The sequence below is a fragment of the Vidua chalybeata genome, chromosome 1 (genome assembly GCF_026979565.1).
Source record: "Vidua chalybeata isolate OUT-0048 chromosome 1, bVidCha1 merged haplotype, whole genome shotgun sequence".
Lineage (NCBI taxonomy): Eukaryota > Metazoa > Chordata > Aves > Passeriformes > Viduidae > Vidua > Vidua chalybeata.
In genome coordinates this window covers 113,053,288-113,078,688 of record NC_071530.1, presented here as the reverse complement: position 1 = coordinate 113,078,688, position 25,401 = coordinate 113,053,288, and the positions used below count along the sequence as shown (strand labels likewise).

Sequence of the window (25,401 nt, the reverse complement as noted above, 5' to 3'; positions counted from 1 at the left end):
TGCCACTGCAAAATTACCCCTATATGCCACTGGGAACAAATTTTAACCCAGTATTTTTTTTAATACTTTTTAAAATGTATCTTTGATGTTTCTTGGATCTTGAACAAAGCTGACATCCATTTTTCCTCTTTTGCATTTTAGTGTTTTAGTTTCCATGTTTGGAAGCCTTTCAATCATTTATTATTTCTGCACTAACTTCAAGACCTTCGGTAGTTGCTAATTTTCTCTGTTGCTTCCTTATCTGATGTTCTTCTTCAGAAATATAATTCCCCAAACCTGAAATATATGAGGGTTTTTCTATTTATTTAAAATAATTACTCATTAATTACTGTGAAAGAGTGTTTAGTAAAGCTGAATATATGTATTTTTGCTTTCTATATTTGTATGAGATTAGATTATTCTCAAACAAATTAACCCCACAAATGTGGTTGAAATAATCAGTAGTAATTGATACAGCAATAATATGCATAATTTCTATATGCATGTGAAGTGTGAGTTACAGTAGGCAGTAGGTAGCCAGCAGCAGAATGCAGAAGAAAGTCATGTTGAGGATCCAGCCTCCAAACAGGCAAAGATGAACTGCCAGAATTGAGGACCATATGGAAGCTTTATCAGAAGAAACACCCCTGCAGAGCTTACAAGACCCAGGAGGCAGAAACTCCATTTTCAGTCCAGATTCGACTCAGTCCTGCACTCTGTGTTAACAGCTTTGCAGACAAGCCTGCTCCTCTGTCCTGGCACATTTGTCAGCTGCACAAGCCCAGAGCATCCATGGCACCAGCACTGTGAGTTTAGCAGAGGCTGGGACCTTCCCCTCTAAACCACGGGCAGCAGTTTCTGCTTCTACAGATGGTAATCTCTGGGAAACACCTGAGTGTTGGAATGGAATCACAAAACCAACATGAAGTCCAAGAAGGGATTAATAGAGGTCTGATAATTGATGCTATAAGCTTTGGAGAATTCTCGAATGATAAAATAGCTACAGAGCATCCCTCCAAAAAGAAAATACCTGTCTTTCATAAAGATAATAATAATTGGAGGCATTAAGTCTCAAAACAGTAAAAACCAAGTTATTTTGAAGTTATCAAAGAAGACTTTTCAGAAAACAAAAATGCAATTTCATTCCAGGACTCCAAGTTTCCAAAATGCCTTCCCAATAGAGTGAATGCTCATGATTCATTCCATCCACCAAACAGCATGGTAGCAGTAATGATTTAGATTTACAAGTAGTAGAAGTCAAGAACTACCCTTAGCAGCCTGCTAAAGCTAAAAAGCTTCAGGGCTGTTTTGTTCTTTATGGTTTTTATTTTAACAAGAATCTGCTCTTTCAGTAAGATAACAGGACATTCCATTCCACAGACCTAAAAACCTTTGGATTAACATTTGCTTATGTAAATAACACTTCTTAAAATTTATTATTGCAATTTCGTAATTTTTGGTGCAATGGCCACCACTTCAACTGTATTCAAAAGTCAGCAATGTAGTTACACAGCAAATAAAAAGAACATAACTGCCAAAGTCTAGTTTGGCTCTACCAACAACCACTTCTCTTTTCTCTGTGTACTTTTCTTTGGCCTTTATCACCATCTTATAAAACAAACACAAATTTCTCCTATATATGGCTTAGATTAGTATCTACTTTCAGAAATATTTACACAACATTCTTAAAAGTCTGCCTGTAGGAACCTGAAACTATGATATACTAAACTTTCCTAATTTCTCTCCATCATTTCTTTTTAATTTCTTTTTTTTTTTTTTTTAAGTTTACAAGAGGTTCCCTTCTTGCAATGGCAAGTTGTTTCTTGAATGTGTGGGAGGACTTGAAGAGAAACTGTTTGTTACATTCTCATCTAATATTTCAGAAAGATCCAGTGAGCTCTCCAGAAAACATGGAGGAAAAGAAGTACCCAGGAGATGTCTCCATACCCAGTCCTAAACCCAAGCTCCATTCAAGAGATCTCAAAAAGGAACTCATCACGTGAGTCACAAAAAATGCCACATTTTCCTTTGCCCTGGTAAAGACTGGCTATGCTGCTGTTCTGACTTCTGTTTTGAAGTAGATTTGCAGGAGCTGAGCAGGGAGACTTGCACAATTCCCTGCCATTAGTTAGTTCCACATCGTGGGTATGCAGACATGAGGTTTGGAGCTGCGACAAGCCAGAGGTCTGTGCCTGGAGGTCTGGATAGATTAATGACTAAATTTATACTGGGTGCCACTCCTTATTCCTCAGATAGATAGGTAACAAGTGGGCAACAGCTCCTTCTACAAAATACAAAGTTTCATAACATGCTATAGATTGCCTCTGCTAATGCTTATATAATTAAATAAGCTTTAATTGAACAATCGTTATTATAGATCCATTTCTTAGAACTTGTGTAGAAGCAGTTAGGATTTCTCAGACAGAAAACATGCAGAGTTCATAAAGAGACAAAATACAAGACAAAATGGGGTTTTCCAACCTGTAGGAAATAGGTTTAAGTCCTTCATCTGCTTCCTTCCAAGCAGAATTAGTTATTCAGTCCCACTGAAAATCCAGTGGCTGTAGAAATTCACAGCCTGGGACTATAGGCTAATACTCTCTTTTCCCAGTTACTGAGATGCACTTGCTCTGTGTTAAGTTCCAAAACTTTACTATCTAGAACAGCAAACAGATTCTATTAAATCAGTCTGCATACAACAGCTTGGTTCAATTTAGAATTTTTCACTAAAATTGTCCCAAGCAGCTCATAACACAAGTCACTTTTAAAAAATGCTATCTAGGCTCTTCACAAAATCCCTTTGGGTTCACATCAATATAATTTTGATATTAACATAGAGTTTTCACTATAATAGTTAGCCAGGACTCATCAATCATTTATGGCACATTTCTTTTTGTCCCAAAGCAGAGCAGGTCTCTCTGAACAAGTGTGGTCCGTATCACTTAGTGATGATAGCCCATAACTGCAGGCTCACCCGTAAATAAACAAGTCACATCACACCAACTTGTGTCCTGCTCTCCAGACTCAGTGGCACTGAAGCTGTTAGAGCTGCCTGTGTCTAGAATTTACATTTCCCTGGGGCAAGCTGCTGTGAAGAGTGATTCTTTCCCCTCATGTCATGCAGCCTGCATGTTGTCTACTCACCACATTATATCTGCAGTCATAGTTAATGACCTAAATTGCTACAGGTCAGGTTGTCTTGCCTCTTCTTCTAAAACAAATGCATACAAAAATCACAAAATTATTTGCTGAAGGCTAATGGCTTTTCTTTTGTAGTATTTATTCCTTTGTGATACTGACCTGTTTTGAGATACCTGTAATATACTTTTCTACTCTCCTAAACAAAGTATTTACTAGAGCAATGATGAGCTTACAGTGGTTCAGAAAGTATCTAAAAACAGATATCTAAAATGTAATTGTGCCAAAAATTAAATAAAGAATAGTTTTAATTCATCAGAAGAATCTGTAGGCAATATAGAGATCAGACTACATTCCTATGATCCCACTGAGCTCAGATATTTTACTGAAAAATTCAGTACAGTTGGCTCCATCATGAGGAAGCTTTTAAAATGACATAAGCACTTGCAGAGAAAAATTTTGAACGTGGTTAGCACAGTTGGAGCAAACTACTGTATGAATCCCGCCATCTAGCATGTGCTTTCTATTTTTCCATGTAAATTCTATTGGCCATAATGACATCACTCAGGTTGAAATGGGCTATGAAAATAAGGCTGATTTCTTCCTAAGGCTTTTTTACAGATTTGAAAAAACTTCCTAGCATTCTGCCAGCGCAGAGAAAATAGCCAGGTGAGCATCTCAGGCACCGCTCTTTCATTAGCATGGAGCACTAGCTAGCAGTTTTTGTGTAGCAGCTGCTTGCCCTTTTTATCCATATTCCCAGTGAAAGAAAAATAGGCAACTCTCCAGAGTTGGTGTTAGAGTGTTTTAAATATTATATTTAATTCACCTCCTCCTCCATGCACAAGTTGTATTTCTTGGTATCTTTCCTCTTCTGCAGAGGACTGTGTCCCAGCTTGACTTCAGTGCTACAACTGAAGAAGGGCTGAGGAAAAAGAGAAGCTATACAATCTTCTCCAGCATACCTCCATCTCTTGGTTTAAATGAGTATATCTGTTCTGTTAAACGTACACCATTGTCTTGGTTCCAGCCAGGACAGGGTTAAATTTTGCAGTAGCCAGGAGATGAGCTGGCTGAGGGTTATTCTATAACCTCACCCAGGGAGAAGGTTGTCCTCCCAGTCAAGTAAGCTTGGCAAAGGGAGTGGTTGGGTAACACCAGTTCTGTTCTGAGCAGTCATTTGCCTATCTTGTGCACTTTCTTACGGATATTTTTGCTGTTACTATTAATTTTGAATGAATTTTCATTCATTCATTTTGTTATCTCATTGCTGTTTCCGGTGATTTGCTCTTATCTTGAGATGTGGCTTTCACCTTTTGTGCCTCCAATTCTACTCTCCAACCTGCCGCACGGGAAGGAAGAAGGGGGGGGCAAGTAGCAGCCTATGGGTTAGAGAGTCTTGGTGGGATCACTGATTTGGAGAGTACCATTCCCAAACCACAACAACCACCTTTGTATCACTTCTCAGTTCGACTGAGAAACAGCTTGAGAAAGTTTTGTTCTCTTTCAGAACTTCAGATGTGTGATATTGACGTGCTTTCTCTTCTGCAAGCAATCCTAACACTTTTCTAACTTGTATCAGTAAATAAATATTGGATACGTTTCTAAAGAAGGTGCCTTCTTTAGAAGTGAAAGGAATTATTTTAAATATTACTGTTCTCTGGCCTCCAGTATTTTATACTGGAGGTCAGATCAGAAACTTCAGCTCCAACATTTATGAATTGCTGTGAAAATTTTGTGCAAATAATAAAAGAGTCTTTTTAAGAACCCACTTTATAAGCAAAATACCTATGCAAAGGTAACTCTACACAGATAAAATAAGGGTTTTAATTATTTGCATTGTAGAAATAGGAAAAATTCTTTCCCTTTGTGTGTCAATTAATAATTAAAAAATAGAAGTGAAGTTTTTCTAGATGACTGCAGTGTCGTGACAGTGTGTAATGATGAACGTGATTGCCCTAAGGATCATTACATAATTCACTGCAGAGTATGGTGAGCTATGTGGTGTATTATATATACTCTAATTTCTCATTCCTTCTTCTCTGCATAGCTGTCCAACCCCAGGATGTGATGGTAGCGGTCATGTAACAGGAAACTATGCCTCACACCGCAGGTAAGAAACAACAGGAAGCCTAAAACAGGAAATAGAGCTATTCTTAGCTCTTGTCATCTTTGAACCTTTTTGCACTAACCATGGATAAGTATTCAAAAACAATTTGCAGAAAACAATCCACAGAGAAACGTGGCTGTTTTTCCTGATTTTGTTATATTTGTGAAGGTGTGGACTTAATACACTGCGGCAGTTAAGCAGCTTATTACTGTAGCTGCATTTCTCAGCTGAGACCTGCAGATGAGTCATTTAATGAAGTTTGCATTTCCCTGAGTGTACAAGCAGTCTCTATACAGATGCTGTTGCATCTGACTACAGGTTTCTGCATACCTCTCTATGAATGGCTTTGAAACTCATAATCTACTACTATAACCTGAGGATATTAAATATTTTCCTCAAAATAGCCTACTGTCAACCTAGGCGTTGAAACAACAATTTCCTGCTTTTCCCTTGGGAGCAGAATGGACGTGTTTTATGCCTTCTACCAACCATGTGGGCCAGTTCCTCTAGCTGTCCTTCATATAGGAAACATACAAGGATAGATTCTGTGTACCACTGTCCCCTCAGAGCAAAGCAAAGGGGCTAGAAACTTTTGTCCCAAACTACATACATTTTTTAGTGATTTAAGAACCACAGCCTTATGCTGGTCCTTCTTTGCTGAGAATAAATATTTGATAGTATAACTTTAACTAATATAAATCATATATTGTCTGGATGTTGGTCTTTAGATAAAAATAAATGCTTTGGTTTAGTAAAATATTTCACATCAGGTTTTCTTTTCAGTGTTTCTGGGTGCCCATTAGCTGACAAGACATTAAAATCCCTTATGGCTGCTAACTCTCAGGAGCTCAAGTAAGTATTGACAATAGCACAAATGTTATTGTTCTTTATCTTCGACAAACATGTTCCTTGTGTTATTGAAGTTGTAAATTTTAATTGCTCTAAGTGGTATCAAACCTTTTTCTGAAAAGTGTAGTGAATTGGTTTGAAAGCTTTTGAGTTAAATAAAGTTTACTTTCCTCCATTTGTCTTTCTTTATTCTTGTACCCCTTCATTTTTATTAATTAATCAGGACCTGGGGGACAAAAATTGTGAACACTAGGGAAGATGCACTAGGGAAGATACAGTTTTCTCAGTATTTTTGAATCAGAGAGGAATAGAAAATATCTAGTACGTAAGACAGATCTGGCAACTGATCCACATAGAATTAATTGGAATTATTTAGTTAGAAGTAAATCTAGTTAGAATAAATCTAAAAATGAGACCAGGATACCTGCAAATCCTTTTTTTATTTGTCACTACCCAATACCATGGGTTTAATGACACTGAAGCAGGAATCAAGTCATATGATTTTGTGCTGGCATAATTCTCACCATGAAATGTCACTTACAAAAGGACTGTGGAGGCTTTGCTATATAGACAGATGTATAGGGACATATGAATATTTCAAAAATCTGTAGTCAAGAGAGGCACTGGCAACCAGTCATCTAGTTATTGAATTGGCTTTGTCAATAAGGATGTGGGGAAAAGGGAAGGATAATTAGAGTTCTTTCATAGCTTTCCCTCTGCAACTTGTAAATTGGATCCCATAATAGATGGCTTGGAAAAATTCATGAATGCACGTAAAAAGGGGAGAACCCCGTGACTGTCCTTTCTGTCCTTTAGGCTCATCCCTAGTCCAGATAGAAGAAAATAAAGTCTGATCATGGCACTATTTTCCTTTTCTAATTGTATTAGTAGCAGAAGTGAATATGTTTAGGCTTGGAGCAGTGTTTGGCTTCCCCAGATCAAATGTTAGTGGTCTTATTCTCTAGCCTTACAACTTCAGTTATAATTGAAATGCTGAACTGATGGTAGCTATGAAGCTGAATGTACAGAGATGCAGTAAAATAGCAAAGAAAGACCGTTTATATAGGCAGCTGTCCAAAGCAGTTCACAAAGCCAGTAGGTAAACTGGCACACTGGCACAATGCTGCATTTTTTGACATTTCTGATCCTCAAAGGTATAAAATTTAGGTTTTGTTTGTTTTAAAAGAGCAGAACGGTTTGCAAGGAACCGGCTTGCAAAAATGCTGACAAATTTGAAGTCATTTGCTGAGTCATATATATTTGTCCCTGCTTTTATTGGCTTTCTGCCACACAAAGACACTCACACAAATATTTTGAATAGTTGCTCCTCATGCATCACCCCCCCGCCCCATTCATGTGTGAATAAGTAAATTTGCATACCAATATGGTTATTTTTCCACTAAAGCTTCTAGAGTTTTGGTCATGCCATAAGGAAAGAGGAGCAACAGCATATGACTTAAATGACAAACTGCACACTGTACGCCATGTATAATAAGTGAGTTGTGAAAGACAAAGTCAAAGTTCATGGACATTTCACAGACAGAAATATGTTGCATAACGCAGTTAGCATTTAATTTCAATTAACTAGAAAAAGAGCAAAAATCAAAATCTGTTCGCAGACAATTTGCAAAAGGAAAAAAGGCTAAATAAAATTATTTTCCATAAATGTACCACCTTAATTTAGGTTTTTGCAAACGTAGTTCAGGTGGTATTTTGAACAAAACTTTGCTTCTGTCTAAATTAAATCTTTTTCCACAATGCTGCAATCGTACTTGTGCTGGTATAGTGATATCAATAGTTAATTGTAGAATTGCTATGTGAGCAGAGGGCATAAATGCTCATAGAATCCGGCCAGGAAAGTACCCTCATGTAGTTAGGCATGAATATGAAAAAGCTGTGTATTTTTTCCAAGTGTTATTCATGTTTAATTTGCCAGAATCAAGATAAGATTTTGGCTTTAATTATGAAACTCTATGCCAGCAAAGATACAAGGCTTCCATGTGATCCACAGTTTGGAAATAAGGAAGATCTGCTCAGAAAGTGGGCCTGTGATTCAGATTCAAGAAAATATCTATATGAGGATTCTTGCTGCTCAGAACAATCTGAGGTGGTCAATTTAAAACATAATAAGTTTGGTGATGACTCAGATTTTAAAGCTAAAAGGGATAATTGTGGCTGATATCCTATTTAATCAAAGAGCTTGCTTATCAAGCCTTAAATAATTTTCAATGTGTACTTTAGAGAGGTATTTACTTACTATTCAGAAACTTTTAGGAATAGGTGGTCAGTCCTACCCTTAGACTCATTTTTGCAGTGGTTAAATGTCAATTTTTAGGAGAGATTTGAGCTGTTTTTTTTTTTTTTACATGGATTCCACATAAAACATTAATACTGAGTTATGCTGCCTTCCTTAGGCTGTATAACAATTTCAGAAAATGGTTTTTTCAGCTGACCTCTATGGGTTTGCCTTGACTATAGTTCATATCCAACACCAATGGTGAGCTTTGGAGGGAGAAAATATACCAGAAGTGCTCCTAAAGCTGCATCTCAGTGTTTAAATTTTACATGTAGTTGTAGTTCATCTTCCTAAAGAAAAAGCAATCCTCTTGTTGGAGAAAGGGACAAAATAGGAGGTAGTCAATGCCCATTTGCAAGAATTTATATGTAAAATAATTGAGAGATTTATTTTTGAATAACAAATTTGGAAGAATTGTAGAACTTGTAGCTGAGGGTTGACATCTCTTTAATTTGATGTCCTGAGACCTCTGGCCTTTCGATGTAAGTTTTATTTTCTTGGCTCTGCATAGGAATTCATTATAGAGGATGACTCCCTAAGCTGGGGGTACCAGTCCAAACACCACTTAAAAGCTGATGAACTTTCACAGCATTACTGATGGAAAGGCAATAGGGTTTTGGTGTATTTTTTGTTCTGGAATTTCACAGTCCATACAAAGATATAACCAATATTTAGAAAACCCAGCCCAATGATCAAGATTAGGAGTCTTGCTGATGAAGCTTTTTACTTATTTGTCAGTAGCCCACCTGAAATATCTTTTTACAGTTTCATTAGTCCTGATAATATCTCAGCCTCAAATCTTCAGTGGCCTCCAGAATAGGTTTGACTCCAATCCGGTTGGAAATCTGCTGCCACAAGTGGTAACTACAGATGGGGTGATATAAAATTTAGTTCAGTGTCCTTTTTAAGTATATTCACAACTCCCAGACTTTCAGATCTGAATGTCTCACACAAAGAGCTTTTCTTGAATTAAAGTCCACCTCTATTCTATGCAGGGAGGCCTTCCATCTGTGATCATCTGATAAAACAAGTAGCCAAAATTAATTTCCTCAGTTTTTGGCAGGTGTTCTGGATTTACTTGTGAGCATTCACACTCTCCAGACATCTGCCCTTGCTGCCTGCTCCACATGACATTGTGCCCAGTCCTCGTCCCACACTTAAACAGGTCAACATTTAGTTCTACATGGTAAAGCATGCCCTGGCACTCTGCAAACCCCCACCTTTACCTTTGCAAGTCATTACACCAAAAATATTTTGTTCACTAAGTGTTGTCATGAAATGTTTTGATATTATATTTAAAAAAAAAGTCACCCCTTTCTTCATTTGAAATAACTTGCTGAGTCCTACTTCAATTAATGCATAAATTTGCTCTTGTCCAAAAGAAGTCAGATTTTTTGACAAATTAATTGTTCACAGAAAGCTAGTTTTAAATATTCTGTGAAGAGATGCACCTGCACACTCAGATTCTATACTCAGTGCTATTACAATTATATTTGTAGGTGTTTTCCATGGCAGCCTACCAATGACTAGATGAAATCATGAATCTCTTTAACTCAGGAAAGATTCAGTAACAATTGAGACCCTTAAGAGCATATTGAACCATGCAAGTTTTCTTAATGCCTTATGTAATTCTGATACTCTGTAAAAATAATAGCATTTCAAAGTCCCTTAGGGTTGTTTAGTATAAAAACTTTGTGTTGTATAATACAGAAACATAGAAAAGCCTGGCATAGCTTCTAAGGCAAATGATTTTGGTGCTGCTTTGTTTGCAGAGGTATGCTAATATTCTCTAAAAAATCCTCAAACCAAACCACTCCACAAATATACAACCTTAAATATACAGCCTTAAATTAAAAAAAAAAAAAAAAAAAAAAAAAAAAAAAAAAAAAAAAAAGAAATTTTTCTACTTCTGAGATGGAAGGTGTTACCAGTGAAGTCCTGCTCCAAACCCCACAGAAGTCAGTGGAAGGACCTACTGACCCAAGCTGGCTTTTGGGGCATAGCAAGCAAGAAACCCACCCTGCCAGACTGCTGGCAAAAGCATAGTAACCAGCAGGCTTTTTTTCTTTTTATTTTATGGATGTTTCAGTATTAAACATTCATACTTGAAAAGGCTTGTTTGTCACACATACACAGAGAAACCCCTTGACTATGAGAAATAGGCATAATCCAATTGCTCAGCTGAACACCCAACTGAATCTCAAGTGAGAAAGTGATGGTCCTGTGATATGCTTACAATGCTAGAATACACATATTATTAAATTCAAATTCTGGATACCATCTACTGATGCCCCAAAGTAAAACTGCTTCTCTGTTTTAATTTCCCTTTCTGTAAATACTGGCAAAGTGCTTATTTATATCTCTACCTGAAAACATCATACCAATAACAAACAAACACAAAATAGCAAATTTACAGATAGAGCTATATCAAGCTGCTTTTTTCTTCTCTTTGTAATGTTGATTCTGCACAAGGAAAAATGTTTGATGCAAATATTGATATAAACTAACTAAATCAACACATCATATACAATGTATTTCACACTCCTTATTAAAATTCTGCTATTAAAAAAAAATCCCTCCCCAATAAAAGGGTGTCTCCTTATTTAAGAAAATTTTTAAAAAGCACCAAGAGTTATGTTTAGTTATTCAACAAAAGCTCTGATGTTCTTTTTTTCCACTCTAGACAAAATAGAGATTGTACACATTATTTACTCTGTATCTTTGTGACTGTATTTTGTAAACTTCCTGTATTATTCCATAGGTGCCCAACACCTGGCTGTGATGGCTCTGGCCACGTGACAGGGAACTATGCATCCCACAGAAGGTAACAACCATCCCATCACATGGGGCTGCAGTGCTCAGGGCTCTCGGCTGGCAGCAGCAGAAAGAGGTGGCTCTTACTCTGTGTGCTTCTTTCAGCTTGTCTGGCTGCCCTCGTGCCAGGAAAGGAGGTATCAAAGTCACTCCTACCAAGGATGAAAAAGAAGACCCTGAACTTAAGTGAGTACAGAAGCAGGGGTCCACCACCAGTGCAGGGGGGGAAATGGCCTGTGAGAGTTCAGGACTTGAGGGAGATGCCCCAGTTAATCTGAACCATGTGAGAATAGTGCCCAGAGCTGGTACCAAACCAAGTGTTTCTGCTTCTTGTGGAGTTGGTGGAGTCCATCACCTAGGAGACTGAACACTGAGGAAGGATTGCTGTATCTGCTTGTATTGCTCCAATTATTTTAAAGAGTGCTATGCAAATGCCAATTGGTTGAAAAATTTGGCAAAATGAAGGAAAATTATTACTGACTGAGGTGAAACATGTCAGCTAATTAAATCAGAGTGATACTTTAAAAATATGTTCCAGAGAACTTAAATATCTGTGAGTCTCATGTCTTTTCTATATCTATGAATGAAAATTTCTCTTAAAGTGAAAACTGGAAACTCAGTAGAGATTCACTACAGTCCTGGCTTGAATGCACATTCCATTAAAACTTGTAAATGGTAACTTCCAGAATATAAAAGTGAAGACTTAGTTGTATGGAATGTTGTCTTAATATTTGCTAATGATATATGCAAAACTGCATAACACTGACAGAGCAGCACAAAAAATCCCCCTCTCCTTTCTTTGCAAGAATTTGCATGGATTTCCATGCAAGTTTTCCAGTCACTGGAACCCACCCTCTGCTTCATACCAGAAACAAGATAGAAAGGAGACAATGTTGACTTTCCATACACTTGAAGAAGTATGATTTATTGCCTGTGATAGAATTTCAATTTTCTTTTCAGGTAAAATACTATCTAAATTAATGTCTTATTTTCTTAGTCTCTACAACTTTATTTTAAAATGCCTTATTTTAAGATCAGCTGAACCCCCATAATGCAGCTTGACAAGAGTTGAATGCCCTGGTACAGTGTGCCACCAGGGACCAAGTATTACTCCATTAAAGCAAAGTAGCAAAGGCAGCCAGAATGATTTTCTTGGGAATTTTTGAGACTGTCTTTGCTCTCTCCAGTGAAAATGAGGCTTCTTTTGCTGTGTTTCTGTAGATGTCCAGTGATAGGCTGTGATGGCCAAGGTCACATATCAGGTAAATACACTTCTCATCGCACTGCTTCTGGTTGTCCTTTGGCTGCCAAGAGACAGAAGGAGAGTCCTGTCAATGGGTCTTCGCTATCCTGGAAACTGAACAAACAAGAGCTGCCACACTGTCCTTTGCCAGGCTGCAACGGGCTGGGTCATGTTAATAATGTTTTTGTCACCCACAGAAGGTATAACTTTGTGTTTTCTCTTTTCATTTTTCCTTAACATTCCACTCTGAATTGGCAACGTGTGAGTTTAGTCAGAATAAATTGTGCTAAAGTATTTTGAGTAATAACATTGCAGCTAAAGTAATACAAAATATTACTTTGAGAGGCTTAAACTTTTATGTCTCTTTCTATGTTCCCATTGAAGCATGACATTCCAAAGTGTTCAGATTAGCACAGTGCCTATGCATTTTAAAATTAAGTAGAGTCCTTTCCTAGGGAAATACGGAGTTGTATCTGCATATCTTCCAAAGAAAAGAGAAATATCATTGAAGTGTCACCAGAAAAGTTTTAGCCAAGAGTCATTAATTTAATCTTTCTACCAGTGGAAAAGTTATTTTCATAAACTTTGTATTTGAACAGTGAAAGTCAGACAAAGGAAAAACAATAAGCATGCAGCACTTCTATGGATCACAGAAGTTCGAAGTTATAACAATCTTACAAAGAAAATTACCATTGCAGAGAAGGAGTCACACATATAACTAACAACACTAAGCACCATCTATCACTGTGAAAAATAATAATCTGACTGTATTGAATAAAAAACAATCAAAGACTCTGATTGGCAAGTTTGGTTTTCTGTCTTTCATAGTAATTAAGTCTACATTCTCTATCTCCTTTTCTTTCTTCCTAACACTTTGAACCAACTTTTCTGAAACAAGAAATGACCAAGGTCATTTGAATAAATTCAGTTAGAGACCAGTGTTATCCTAATTTTATTTCCTACATCCCATCTAAAAGTCTTTTCTTTAGGACACTACTGCAAATTGTGGCTAATTAAGCAAGTAGCAAAAACTGTATTTTAGCTGGTAGCAATTCATAGTACAGATGATTCCTGTCCCACATAAGACTGGATCACTCTCAAGATCATCTTAGTTAAAATGACATAGCAAATTTAACTTTGTTTGATATTCTTTCCTAGGACATTTGAAACCTAATATGTAACTCATGGCTTTCAAACAATCTCACACTTAGCTATCTGCTCTGGGCAGAGATAATAAGCAGAAATTTAGAACTGAAGAACTAGCATCTTTCCCATATAGCTTTTAGCTAAGCTAATGAAAGCTTAGGTTTTGTTGCTTTGTTGTTTTGTTGTTTTTTTTTTTTTCCCTAAGTGGAAATGCCATGTCTGTTAGGATTCTCTTTAAAAAAAAAATTTTTACACACACACACACACATCCACACACATCAGCCATTTTCCTGTGGAACAAAATTTTCTCTCTCTTCTTACTCAGCTACACCTAAAACCAAATCCTTCTGAGAGTTCTTCAGCATATGGGTATTTCTTCTTTGTTATTTATAAAGACAGTATTAAGACAGTGCAATTCCTCTTAGCCCTTTAGTGGGCTATAAAAATTGCCTCAGATAATTACCAGCTGATGAAATTGTAAGCTTTGAAATAGCAAAATGTAATTTAATGTGAACAGTGGTTAAAACGCAAACTGACTATATAATAGAACCATTCAAAAAAGCTATTACAGCCTATAGGGTATATCCAGAGTTATTATTGTATTGATCATTATTATGTATCAAGAAAGTGATACAATAATTGTGCACTGTGGGCATCAGCCCATTAATTAATTTTTTTTAGGATAGTAAACTTGACATTTTAAATACCATACTCTCTTCTCCTTTGGAGCACAATCCCTTGATAAAAACAGTTTATAAGTGTTTGAATTTAAAGAATTCCGTAAATGCATCTTCATATAGCTTAACAATAGTTGCTACTGCAATTTTGATTATTTTGAAATATGCTTAAGAGTTGTTTACTCATAGATTGAGATTTCTGTGCCAATTTTCAAGCTGGAATATACAGCTAAATTACTCTTTATGAGTTATGTCATTCCCCGAAGCCGTGCTATAATGGAGATACTGATGTGACCTTAGGTACAGAGGTCTATCCAAGTGCATGATAATATTGCCTGAAAGGATTGTTGCCATTTTCAAGTGGGTGCTAATGTTTTTTTTTTCCTATCTGTTTCAGCCTGTCTGGTTGTCCTCTGAATGCACAAACCATAAAAAAGGGCAAAATTTCAGAAGAATTAATGACTATCAAGCTTAAAGCAAGTGGCGGTAAGGAGATCTGTAAAAAATGATGACATTTATTTAGATAGAAGGGCCCTGACTCCCATTTATACTTGTGCCCCTTTATGCCATTCTGGCATTAATTCTCACTACTTTGTCTCTAGCAATAAAAAATCTCTACTAACAATAATATTTGCATGAGAGATTATAAAATTATTCTCATTTACATCTTGATAACTGAACATTGAGGATATGCTCTTGTTCAAGAGCATTATTTTTTTATTTAAGTATTCTCTCAGTATCATTTTTATTAATAAACAATTAGTTACAGATCAGGAGGACTTAGCTATCTGATGAATAAGGTAAGAAGGGAGAAATATTGTGGGCAGAAATTGACTCATCTCTCTAATTTCATTCCTACGTGGTTTAGCATCTATGCAGTGTGTGTGCAATTTAGCTAACCTAAGTGCAAAGCAATAATTACCAAAGAGTTGCAGGGGGAAATGTGTAGGAGTCTCCCTTCTTATACAATGTGCTTTAGCAAGTTGGGCATTGAGCCAGGATTCAGGAAATTTAGTCTTTAGCCTCAACTGCTGAGGAAAACGGTTGCATTACTGCTTACAGATTTCTCATGCTAGCTCCCCAGTAGACTCAATTCTAGGCTTTAAAGCAGTAACAGCAATGGCACAAATCTCCAAGCAGAGTTGGGCTCAGAGTGATACTAAGCAGAAACAGGCACATGTACTTGCCAGCAGCTGCTACAGCTCAGTGTTTTTCAGGACAAGGCTTTCAATAAATAACTGAAGTTTTTTGTCTTTGCTATCTAACTTGTTGGGATGAAAAAGACTGGCTTCCTTTTTTTTTTTTTTTTCCCTGTAATACTTGCTGGCTTTCTGAAAATGTCACCCTTTTCTCTTATTTAAACTTCCCTCTTTATCAGATATAACTAAGGCTGTGCTTACTGAAGTTACTCTGCACAGGAACTTGACCTCACAGAGATTCTTGCAAGATCAGAAATGGGTACAGATGAGTGAATTATTATAATACTAGTGAAGATGTTGCCCTGGTGTGTTTCCTGAAAAAAGAAGGGTTGCTGTTGTATTCTTTTTAAAACCAAACCAAACCAACCAACCAACCAAAGAAACAAACAAAAACCCCACACCCAAGCACCATAAAAATCTCCTCACGTTTTATGATAAACTTTTATCTTTCTGGGAATTTTTTTCCTTTCTGTACCCTCCAGCTTGTAGTTGCATGACGCAATGAAAAAAAAAAAAAAAGAAATTTTGAAAAAATTAGGACTAAGATAGCCCCATCTATGTTTCAGCTCATATAGATGTTTAACGGGTAGGAAAGAATTTTGACAGTAAAATCAAAATAAAGGGCAAGTTAAGGATCAATAATTTGTTAAAAAGCTTATTTTCCTATGGTTAATAACAGGTAAATAAGCTTGTTACTCATTACATTACTACTTACATCCATTTACATGTGGACATTTTAAATCTGATATTGTTATTTTCAACTATTTACAGGTATTGAGAGTGATGAAGAAATAAGACACTTGGATGAGGAAATAAAAGAACTGAATGAATCCAATCTTAAAATTGAAGCTGACATGATGAAACTTCAAACTCAGGTATGCCATAAATGTGAAATCTTTTAAATGCTATGTAAATGTTTAAAATGTTTAAAAATAGCTAGTCTCCTCTGCACTCCTTTTTCCAAGATGTTGTTTTTTGTTGTTTTCTGTAAATGAGCAGCAGATATTGTCTCAAAGATCTGGTGAATGAGAAATTCAGGGAAGGTTGTAGCTAATCTTAGCAAGCAGACATGAAACATACTTACTAAACAAAACATTTGTTTTCCTTTGTTGACCAAACATCTGCTTACCAAACCATGGAAGTCCTATGACTTGAGTTTTTAGGGATAATAATTCCTCTTACAAACCCTCTCCAAGTCTTAATGAGAGCTGACTTTAATAAGTTCTTATGTGTACCTAAGAAAATTTTCCTAGTTTAGCTCACCCACTGTCAATTATTCAAATAGTTTGAATTTTGCCTCCAGGCAACAGCTGGTAAAAAATGTATAACTTTTGCTAGTTTGTGTAGCAAACTGTTTTAATGGGAGTTATGGAAAAGAGTAATTTTCTTTCATTATTTTGTATACTGGAGAGATTAAGTTGGCTTTACTATGCTGATAGTGGTTCTATGGAGTGAGCTGTATAGCTTCATCCCTTTGGACTCCCATACGCCCCTGGAATTTAACCTGGGCAGACTGGGTAAAAGCATGGGCACAACCTTCAGAATTTTCAGAATAAGAAGGAAATAAAATTAAATCTGTGAACTATAAACCCATGCTGATCTAAACCAAACTGAGTGTAACCATACCATGCCTGTATTTGTACCACATTGGGATGAGCAGTGTTGACTCATGTTGTTTTTGCAATAACCACTGCATGTACAGTCTAAACAAGGTAGAAGCCTGTGCCACCTGTGCTGGATCTAAACAATCTGGCTTCACACTACAGCAGCTGTGGGGATATCCAGCCCAAACTGCACTGCAGGGAGGCTGTGCTCACTGTCTCAGGACACTTGGTTCTCTCTGGTGGTCACTGTGCTATTTTCACGGAGATTGCCCAGTTTATGCAGTTAGATTTCTTCTCCCTGGACTTTCTCCCTGGTGAAAGCACCTTGACCAGCAAAGCCTGAACTGAACTACAGGAGAAACCATAAATCTCCTACCTCCTTTTACTCTATCCCAGCCAGGTGCCAGACTGCTACAAACACCCTCCAGAGGAGGGGTTGTAGTGGATGACAGGCACACAAAAAGAGGTTTCTCAGACTGGGGAGTTTTGCAGTGCTACTGTGTGTGAGCAAAGGAAGTAAAGTGGCCACAAGCAGGAGGCAATTGAGTAGTGCAAAGAGGTGCATACTAATATGGAAGGGAGGGTATGACAACTGTGGATAGGACTGCACTGGTCAGTGCCTTGTGGAGCTGTGGCAGGGCACAGAGATGGTAGCCCTTGGTTCTGACCTGCTGAGCTGTCTGCTCCCGAGACAAGGAGCAGGGCAGGAGGGAACCAGACCCTGCCATTGCTGGTTTTGTTTTTTCAGCACTGCTTTTGACATCTAAGCTTTCAGATCTGAGTATATCCCAAAGCTCTCACTTTAAAAAGATACCACTTTTTTCTGTCTTGGCTGCTTTTTCCTGCTCTTTCCAATACTCTCCTTTCCATTCTGTTGGTCAGAGATCATCTTTGTGATACGTGCTCAGCCTCTCAGTTTCCTTTCCACTCTATTTTTTTCTCATTGTTCCCAGCACCAGGCCTGTTTCTAATCCCAGCCAGCCCAGAGCTCACCCAGGAGCAGGGCAGGAAAGTAGCACAACAGCTTATACCCGTGCCCTTGCTATTGTGGCTGAGCAGCAGGGATGCTGTAAGAGCAGGATAGCAATGTAAACATCAACCTCCTTTCTCCTTCCCTCTGCCAGCCCTGAGGCCACACTCCATCCCAGCTCCACACTGACCCTCCTCTCCAATCTCAATTCCCTCCTCCCACTCTGAGGCATTCTCTAGTGCCTTGCTGCCACAAGGTTTCTCCATGAACCAGCAGCAAAGTCCGTCATTTCAGAGCAAATACAACCTGTTCTTTGCTCTGAATGACCTGTGGAGAAGTTATGTCTCTCCTACAAAAGCATAGCTGAGTTTCAGATTCATCATGGCCTCTCTTGCAATCACCCACCTGATATTTTGGGTTCAAACTTCAGTAACAATGCTGCCAAGGGTTTGTCTGTCTGTGTTTGTGCCTGCCTGTCTCTTTTAGATCACATCTATGGAGAGCAATTTGAAAACAATAGAAGAGGAGAACAAACTCATAGAGCAGAACAACGAGAGCCTGTTGAAGGAGTTAGCTGGCTTAAGCCAAGCCCTTATCTCCAGTCTCGCTGACATTCAGCTGCCACAGATGGTAAGCCCACAGCCAGCAAGTTAACACCTTCTTTTGAGACAGTCTTGCCAGCACTCGAAGCAGATGAGCAAGCTCAGGGACTAGCAGGAGCACTGGAGCTGCATTAGCAGAGAGCATTTTTAGGCTGATTTGCTTTGCAGAGATGCAGGATCATGACGTCTGCATGGTAGTAGGTGCAGTTACTTTCAGGAATACCAGCCCTGGTATCTCTGCCCTGGACCACACCGTGCAAGGCAGGCTTTTCCCTCAGACCTCCCTGTCTGAACACCCACCCTGCACAAAGAGTGAAAACTTCACTCCGATGAGAATCCTTATTTACTCAGCTCCCAGATCAAAACTATAACCTGTTTCATACAGATGATTTTTCTGGAGACAACCAAGCTCCATCTTCTCAAGAATTTCACTTCTTACTTTCAAAGAAAGGCCAAATCCACAGAGGTACTCCTGTTTCCAGTCCCCTTTCCAAATGTCAAGAATGCCACTGGAAGATTAAGAAAGGACAGTTAGGGAGAATGTCAGTCATAATCCCAGAGACAAATTGGCCACAAAAAAAAAAAAAAAAAAAAAAAAAAAAAGGTTACACTAACCATAATATCTCCAGCTCTTTTTCTTGCTTGGAGAGAGTGTGGATTCCCCAGGACATGCAACTCCTTTAATTTCCACAACCCTTCCATTAATTTGGATGGCTGCCCTGCTTATGACTTCTCCCCATTTGCCATATCACTCCTTTGACATGCTTTGGGGTTGGGTGTTTGGGTTTTTTCAGCCTTAATTTTACCTCCTACAATTATAATCTGTTTTGTCTCCATTTAGGGGCCAATCAGTGAGCAGAATTTCGAAGCATATGTAAATACACTCACAGACATGTACAGCAATCTGGAACGGGACTATTCCCCCGAATGCAAAGCTCTGCTGGAAAGTATCAAACAGGCAGTGAAGGGCATCCATGTGTAGGATGTGAAAGCTGCTGGGCAACAGAAATTACTTAACAGCAGTAAACTCCAGATGGATCTGTTAGGAGTTCATGTACTGCTAAGGGGTGTAGGTTGCCATGCTGCATTTACAATTGCAACATTGCACTAATTTTTTCCCAGCTGACATAAAAAAAAAGAATAAAACCACAACAGACTATTTGTATTAACAGCAATGCACTCTGTTAGTATATTGTATTTATTTCAGTACAATTTCTTTTTTTTTCTTCTTTTGCACTCAGTTTTTGTAAAGTGAATGTAAAAAGTGTGTGCGACTATTTTTTATATTTTTTATTTATTTCTAATCAAAGAGTTGGTTTTTTTATCTTTTAACAGCATTTTTGCGGCCTGCCATATTTTTACAAATGTGTTTATTAATTTATTTTCCAATGGGATTTTAAATAGACTGAAAGCTATACTGTAAATTAAATAACTTGCTGGGTTTGTACAGGAAGAAAAAAAAAAAACCTATGAAAGTAACAAATGACTGAACCGTGGTTCTAGTTTTATTTTCCTCACATCCTGCTTTTTTATAATGGCTTTGTATCAGAAATGGGTTTGCAGTAACATGAGATGTGAAGATGCATGAAATGAGAAGATAAATGGTGCCCACTAGTGGGGAACTTGGGCTCGTAAAAGCACAGTATGCTGGAAAACAGTGTGTTAAAGAATATGTTAGCAATAATGAAATATAGCAATCAGCAAAGCACTTGACTTGGCTGTGTGATTTAGCCTATGAGAATGATTATTTAAAATGTTTCAAGAGAACTTCAGATTTATTTTACCACTGCAGCTTTTGTTCAGAGTTAGCTCATGGAGGGAAATGACAATTATTTCTAAACAAGAAGGGTAATTAGGTAGGTACTGGTACTTTTTTAGTATGAGATGTTGAGATTTTAAGCAAGTGACCAGTATTGCAATGGATTTGGATTTAAAAATCGCAAACACATCCCAAGCTAAAGGCTTTGTACATAATGAGTTGAACACATCTCCCCTGAAATGGCATTTAATACTGGTTTGAAGGTAATGGCAGCTGAGAAGGCAGCGGTCTGGAGGGCAACAACACCCCTCTGGCACCACGGTGGTCGCTTGTCCCTTTGAATGACCGGTAGCAACACCGTGACTGGTTTCTCCCATCCTTCTTCACTAAGACTAGGCTGATACTGAATTTGTCACCAGTCTTCTGGTAGGGTCCCAAGTGCTACAGAGCAGACAGACGGGTGGAGGTGTGGACAGACGAGCACTTGCGCAGAGGTGCGGGCGTGCGCCTCGGTATCTGGTTAGCCTGGGTGTGGAACTTCTGAATCCGTCAGAAACTAGCGGTTGCTATAACAGAGGCAATGTCTATTTCAGGGATTGTAAGTAATTAAGCATTGTTTCAGAAGTTTTTTTTATATTTATTTTTTTTAAGAAAAAGGTATAAACAACCAGCTAAACTGCCTTTTTTGTATGCACACACACCTCATGTGCATATGTGCCTCAGTGTAAATGTATACATGGATCTAGCGTGTGTTTAATTTTTCCGTGCTATAATGAAAGTGTTTATTTTTATTAGCCGCATTTATATTTAGATTGAATATGATGGCATTCACAGGCTTGACATATACAATTATATTATTACTGTTCCTGCACAAAAGTACTATTCAGAAGTGATTCAACTCTCATGCACTGTGGTCACTGTTCTGCATTAGGTGGGGCTTGCTTTTTGTTGGGGGGTTGATTCAACTCTCCGATCTTAGTTTAGACAGGGGAAAATGTGTGTTCTTAGGAGCTGTGTTTATTTTTAAATTGATTTTTCAAAAGCTACCATATGTGCTGTCTAATATAAATAGGAGAACACCAAACAAAAATTTGCTATTATTGTTCTTGCTAAAAACTCAAAAAGCAAACATTTGTTATACTTGTTAAATGCATACAAAATGAGTTCACTCATTACAAAGACTAAAGTTTAATTTACTAAATATTTTAAGAAATTTGTTATATATTTTATTTAAGTAAAAAAAATCTCTTACTGACCTATGTATTTATTATTATGATTTACTATGGCTTCAGGTTAATTTATCTGTGTTTGGTTGTTTGCTCAGAATGTTCTGTGAAGTATGTTTGTATTTATTTGCCTCCCTTGTACTTGATGTGTTTTGTAATGTGCACTGTTTTTTTTCTTTCTGTTTTTCTTTTTTTTTTTTTGTGTTTAAATGCATTGATGAGCTATACTGTAAATTAGACCTTTTGTAAAGAGCAATGATGTATGCATTTTTTAATTTGGAGTAGTTTGTATACTGTTTCTTCATACAATTAATATTTCTTACATCAAAACAACAAAATTGTGTTCTGTGCTGTACATTTGGTGTATGGTAGGAAATAAAATTGATAATGAAATATTGCAGCAAGTTTGTTGGGTTTTTTAACCTCTGGATGCCAACTTATATTACACTTTCTTAACTGCACCTGGCACTATACAATGTGTCAGATGTTTCACTGGCTTTGTGTACAAAATGTGTCATCCTCTTAAGTACATTTCTGATATAAATAATTTAATTAGTGTTTTACTTTTGTCAATTTGAAATAAGGAAGAGAAAAATAGAACCGCTTAAGAGGTCCTTTTCACTTCTGAAGGGAAAAGAAATTCAAAATGATACTCACTGCATTATTTAATGCATTCTTTTCTTGGCAGTTGTAGACTTCATTTATACTGATAAAGTACAGGATTTGTGCTGACCTTTAACAGCTGCTAAATGATGTTTAAGCATAAAAGCCATTGTAAACTTTCCAGCAATTCAGAACCGCCCACTGTTCCAACGTAATTTTCTGCTGAGAATTACAGTGCTTAGACATTGCAGAAATAAAAATCTGCTGGTTTTAGAAAGACAATATTTCCATCTAATGGACTTTCTTTTTTCAGTGCTCGTTGTAGCGAAAACAGGAAACAGTTTTATGTAGAATGTGTGCTAATGGCTTCAGGAGCATTTCTTGTTGCAGATTCCAACTTTCCACAGATAGAGAATAATGTTCATTTGGAAAGTAAGTCAAATTTAAATGCCATAAAGCAGCTGATAATTATTTGCTTGAATTGACATATTTAGATAAACCAAAATGGACTGACACATAAAAAAATTACATGTCCTGCATTTAGCTAGAAGGGAATTTAAAAATTTGTATCACATGAATCTGGGATGCTCACAAATCTTGCCAGGTTTGAAGCTGTAGAGTCACAAAGGGCTGGAATGAAGACAGATCTGTCCTAGGAAGCTCTGCTCCAGTGGAGTTTGGAGTTTGCTTTCTTCTAGGACATTTATACAAGGGCACCATGAACTGGAGCTTTTTATTAAGCCAGTTATTAGTTATCTATGTAATACGACGATTAATATAAAATAGTATTTTTAAGGGTTCTTAAAATTTACTATTAAACTTGTGCTGTGGATCTTCATATCATGAGACACTACTGGGACAATCTCTTCTCACACATCACAGATGAAGCAGAAACAGGTCTGTCTTAGCAATGTGCCTTAATGCTAAACAGACAAAGACTGAGGCCAACATTTTCATTTTGTCTGGCTGCTTAAATTCAAATCACAAATTTAGAGAGCCTTATTGTCAGACAGACAACTCTTCTGTCATTTTCAAAGTTCCATAATAAATATGATTATCTGCTGTTTATAAGATTTGGGAAAGGCAGTGATATGTGTATGTTGGGCTCTGCATACACCTAAGAAAACTATGCTCTAATCTCAAATATTTCCAGCAATCTAAGACAAGGATTGTGAGCAGAAAAACACTTTTCCTAGTGGTTTTGGATAGGAATATGATATCCACAGTTAAGTGATTAAATTATTATTATCAAGAGACAATCTACATTCATCTTTAAACAACTTGCTCTGATAATGTTTTGGTGCTGAAATTACGGCCTTTTTCCATTAAAAAAAAAAAAAAAACAACAAACCATTTAACCTATATTCATTATTAAACTAAAATAAGCTGAGGAGTTGGAGATATCCCAAAACAACAAAACCCATTGTGCTTGAACAACCTTTCAAACCATTTTCATCTTTTAAGTTTCAATTTTTAACAACTGTTCTATAACTGTGCCTATATAACAGGGAAAAGTACTTAATTCAGTAAAAATGCATAAATTCCAATTTTTGAATTAACTTGAATTGAAGCTTTAAATATTAAAGAGAATGAAGGGGAGCAAGAACAGTCAACATCTGCTGTCCTGACAGCTCAGAATGCCTATTTTCTCTCTTAACTAACCATGATGAAGAATTTTGCATCTATGATGTAGAAAATAGATTCTGTAGAAAACAGATTTTGTTTTCTACTGCAATTTTATCTCTATTTACTAATTAAGTATCTCTTCTATCTTCCTGACTTAGTGTATATATCTAACTGTGTCATGGCTTTTCTACTCAATGCCCCTTTGGGCGTTTGGATTCCTCCTGTGTTCATTCAGTGCAATACATTCTACCTGTCTTGGAAATTCTGCTACGCCTAAACTTTTTTTATGATTTATGCAGCCGTGTAACTTGGATGCTGCCAGGAGATCTATACCAGACAAAGTCCTTTGTTCAACTTGCTCAGGATACTGTGGGATGATAGAGCTCCATTTAGCTTTTGTGTAATGTAGGACAGCGACCTACTTTCAGTACCTTTCAATATCTCATTCTGGCTTGGTTTTCTTCTGTCTCTTTTGCTCTAGTAAGTCTTAGACAGCCAAGCTTACACATAATTGCATCGGGGATTAGTCTGATTTCCTGTCTGACTTCATGGTACAAATTGCTTCAACTGCATTTCATTCTTAACAAATGTTCCCAGGGACATTGTCTAAGTAAATCTCAGGACTTTTCAGTTATGTGATAGCAATTACTATTTAGGTTGCTGCTGTCTGCTCCTGAAACTGTTACTGCACAAGATTTTTTCCAACCAGCTTTTGGTGCCCAGCTCCAGCTTTTGGTGCCCTGCTTCACATCCCTTGGAGTAACCTAATTTTTAGAAGCTAAATGCACAGATGATTTTGCCAAGCAGGGTTGTTTTCCAAATTATTTTCTCTGGCCAATCCAAATTACTAGCTACTAATTTTTCATATTATTTCATAGCATTTTATATACATATATATATATGTATATGTATATGTATATGTATATGTATATGTATATGTATATCTATATCTATATCTATATCTATATCTATATCTATATCATCTATATCTATATCTATATCTATATCTATATCGTTAACATTTGTTTGCACAAACAATACATTATAAACTTCCAGGTGGGTACTTGTACCCATCCCAAGTATTGAAGAAAACATCACTTTTGTTTCCCCAAGCTTGGTTCTAAACCCTAGCAAACTCCTCGTTTACTGTTTTTGAGGACCTTTTTTATTTTTTTAACTTTTTCTTTTCTTTTGGCAGAAAAGAAAAAAACAAAAAAACACAGGAATTAATCTCATTCTTTCTTTAACTGATGATATTGTCTGTCCAAACATTTCCCTGAAGCTGGGGCTAGGGTTGAAGCTATCTGGCTAGCAATATTCCCTGATTACAGTAACATGTAGCATCTTACGTGCACCCTCTGCTTACTTTGAAAACAATTTAAAAAATCTGAATTAGGATTCAGGTTCTATACTGATTTCATAATTATTGGGATGAAACTGATCTGATCTTTTAGATGCAGGATGAGCTTAGTTCCTTTGGAAGGGAAGTGCCTAGAATTGGGAGTTGGTGTCCTTAATTCTGATGTATGCTCAAAAAGATTTTAGGGAAGGAATGAAGGT

The 25,401-nt window shown here is 37.1% G+C and overlaps 1 protein-coding gene across 4 annotated transcripts in view; it reads left to right on the top strand.

The window, feature by feature from the left end:
* Positions 1 to 21,992, top strand: part of ST18 (ST18 C2H2C-type zinc finger transcription factor) — a 50,931-nt gene extending 28,939 nt beyond the window's left edge. For all 4 annotated transcript variants that reach the window (XM_053943762.1, XM_053943788.1, XM_053943771.1 and 1 more), the window contains 10 exons: positions 1,863 to 1,978; positions 5,168 to 5,230; positions 6,011 to 6,079; positions 11,134 to 11,196; positions 11,292 to 11,372; positions 12,408 to 12,629; positions 14,650 to 14,738; positions 16,223 to 16,326; positions 18,512 to 18,655; positions 19,469 to 21,992. In XM_053943762.1, the coding sequence (XP_053799737.1) occupies positions 1,863 to 1,978; positions 5,168 to 5,230; positions 6,011 to 6,079; positions 11,134 to 11,196; positions 11,292 to 11,372; positions 12,408 to 12,629; positions 14,650 to 14,738; positions 16,223 to 16,326; positions 18,512 to 18,655; positions 19,469 to 19,609 (1,092 nt within the window). In that variant the 3' untranslated portion in view covers positions 19,610 to 21,992. The remainder of the gene's footprint in view (positions 1 to 1,862; positions 1,979 to 5,167; positions 5,231 to 6,010; positions 6,080 to 11,133; positions 11,197 to 11,291; positions 11,373 to 12,407; positions 12,630 to 14,649; positions 14,739 to 16,222; positions 16,327 to 18,511; positions 18,656 to 19,468) is intronic.
* Positions 21,993 to 25,401: the final 3,409 nt, after the last annotated feature.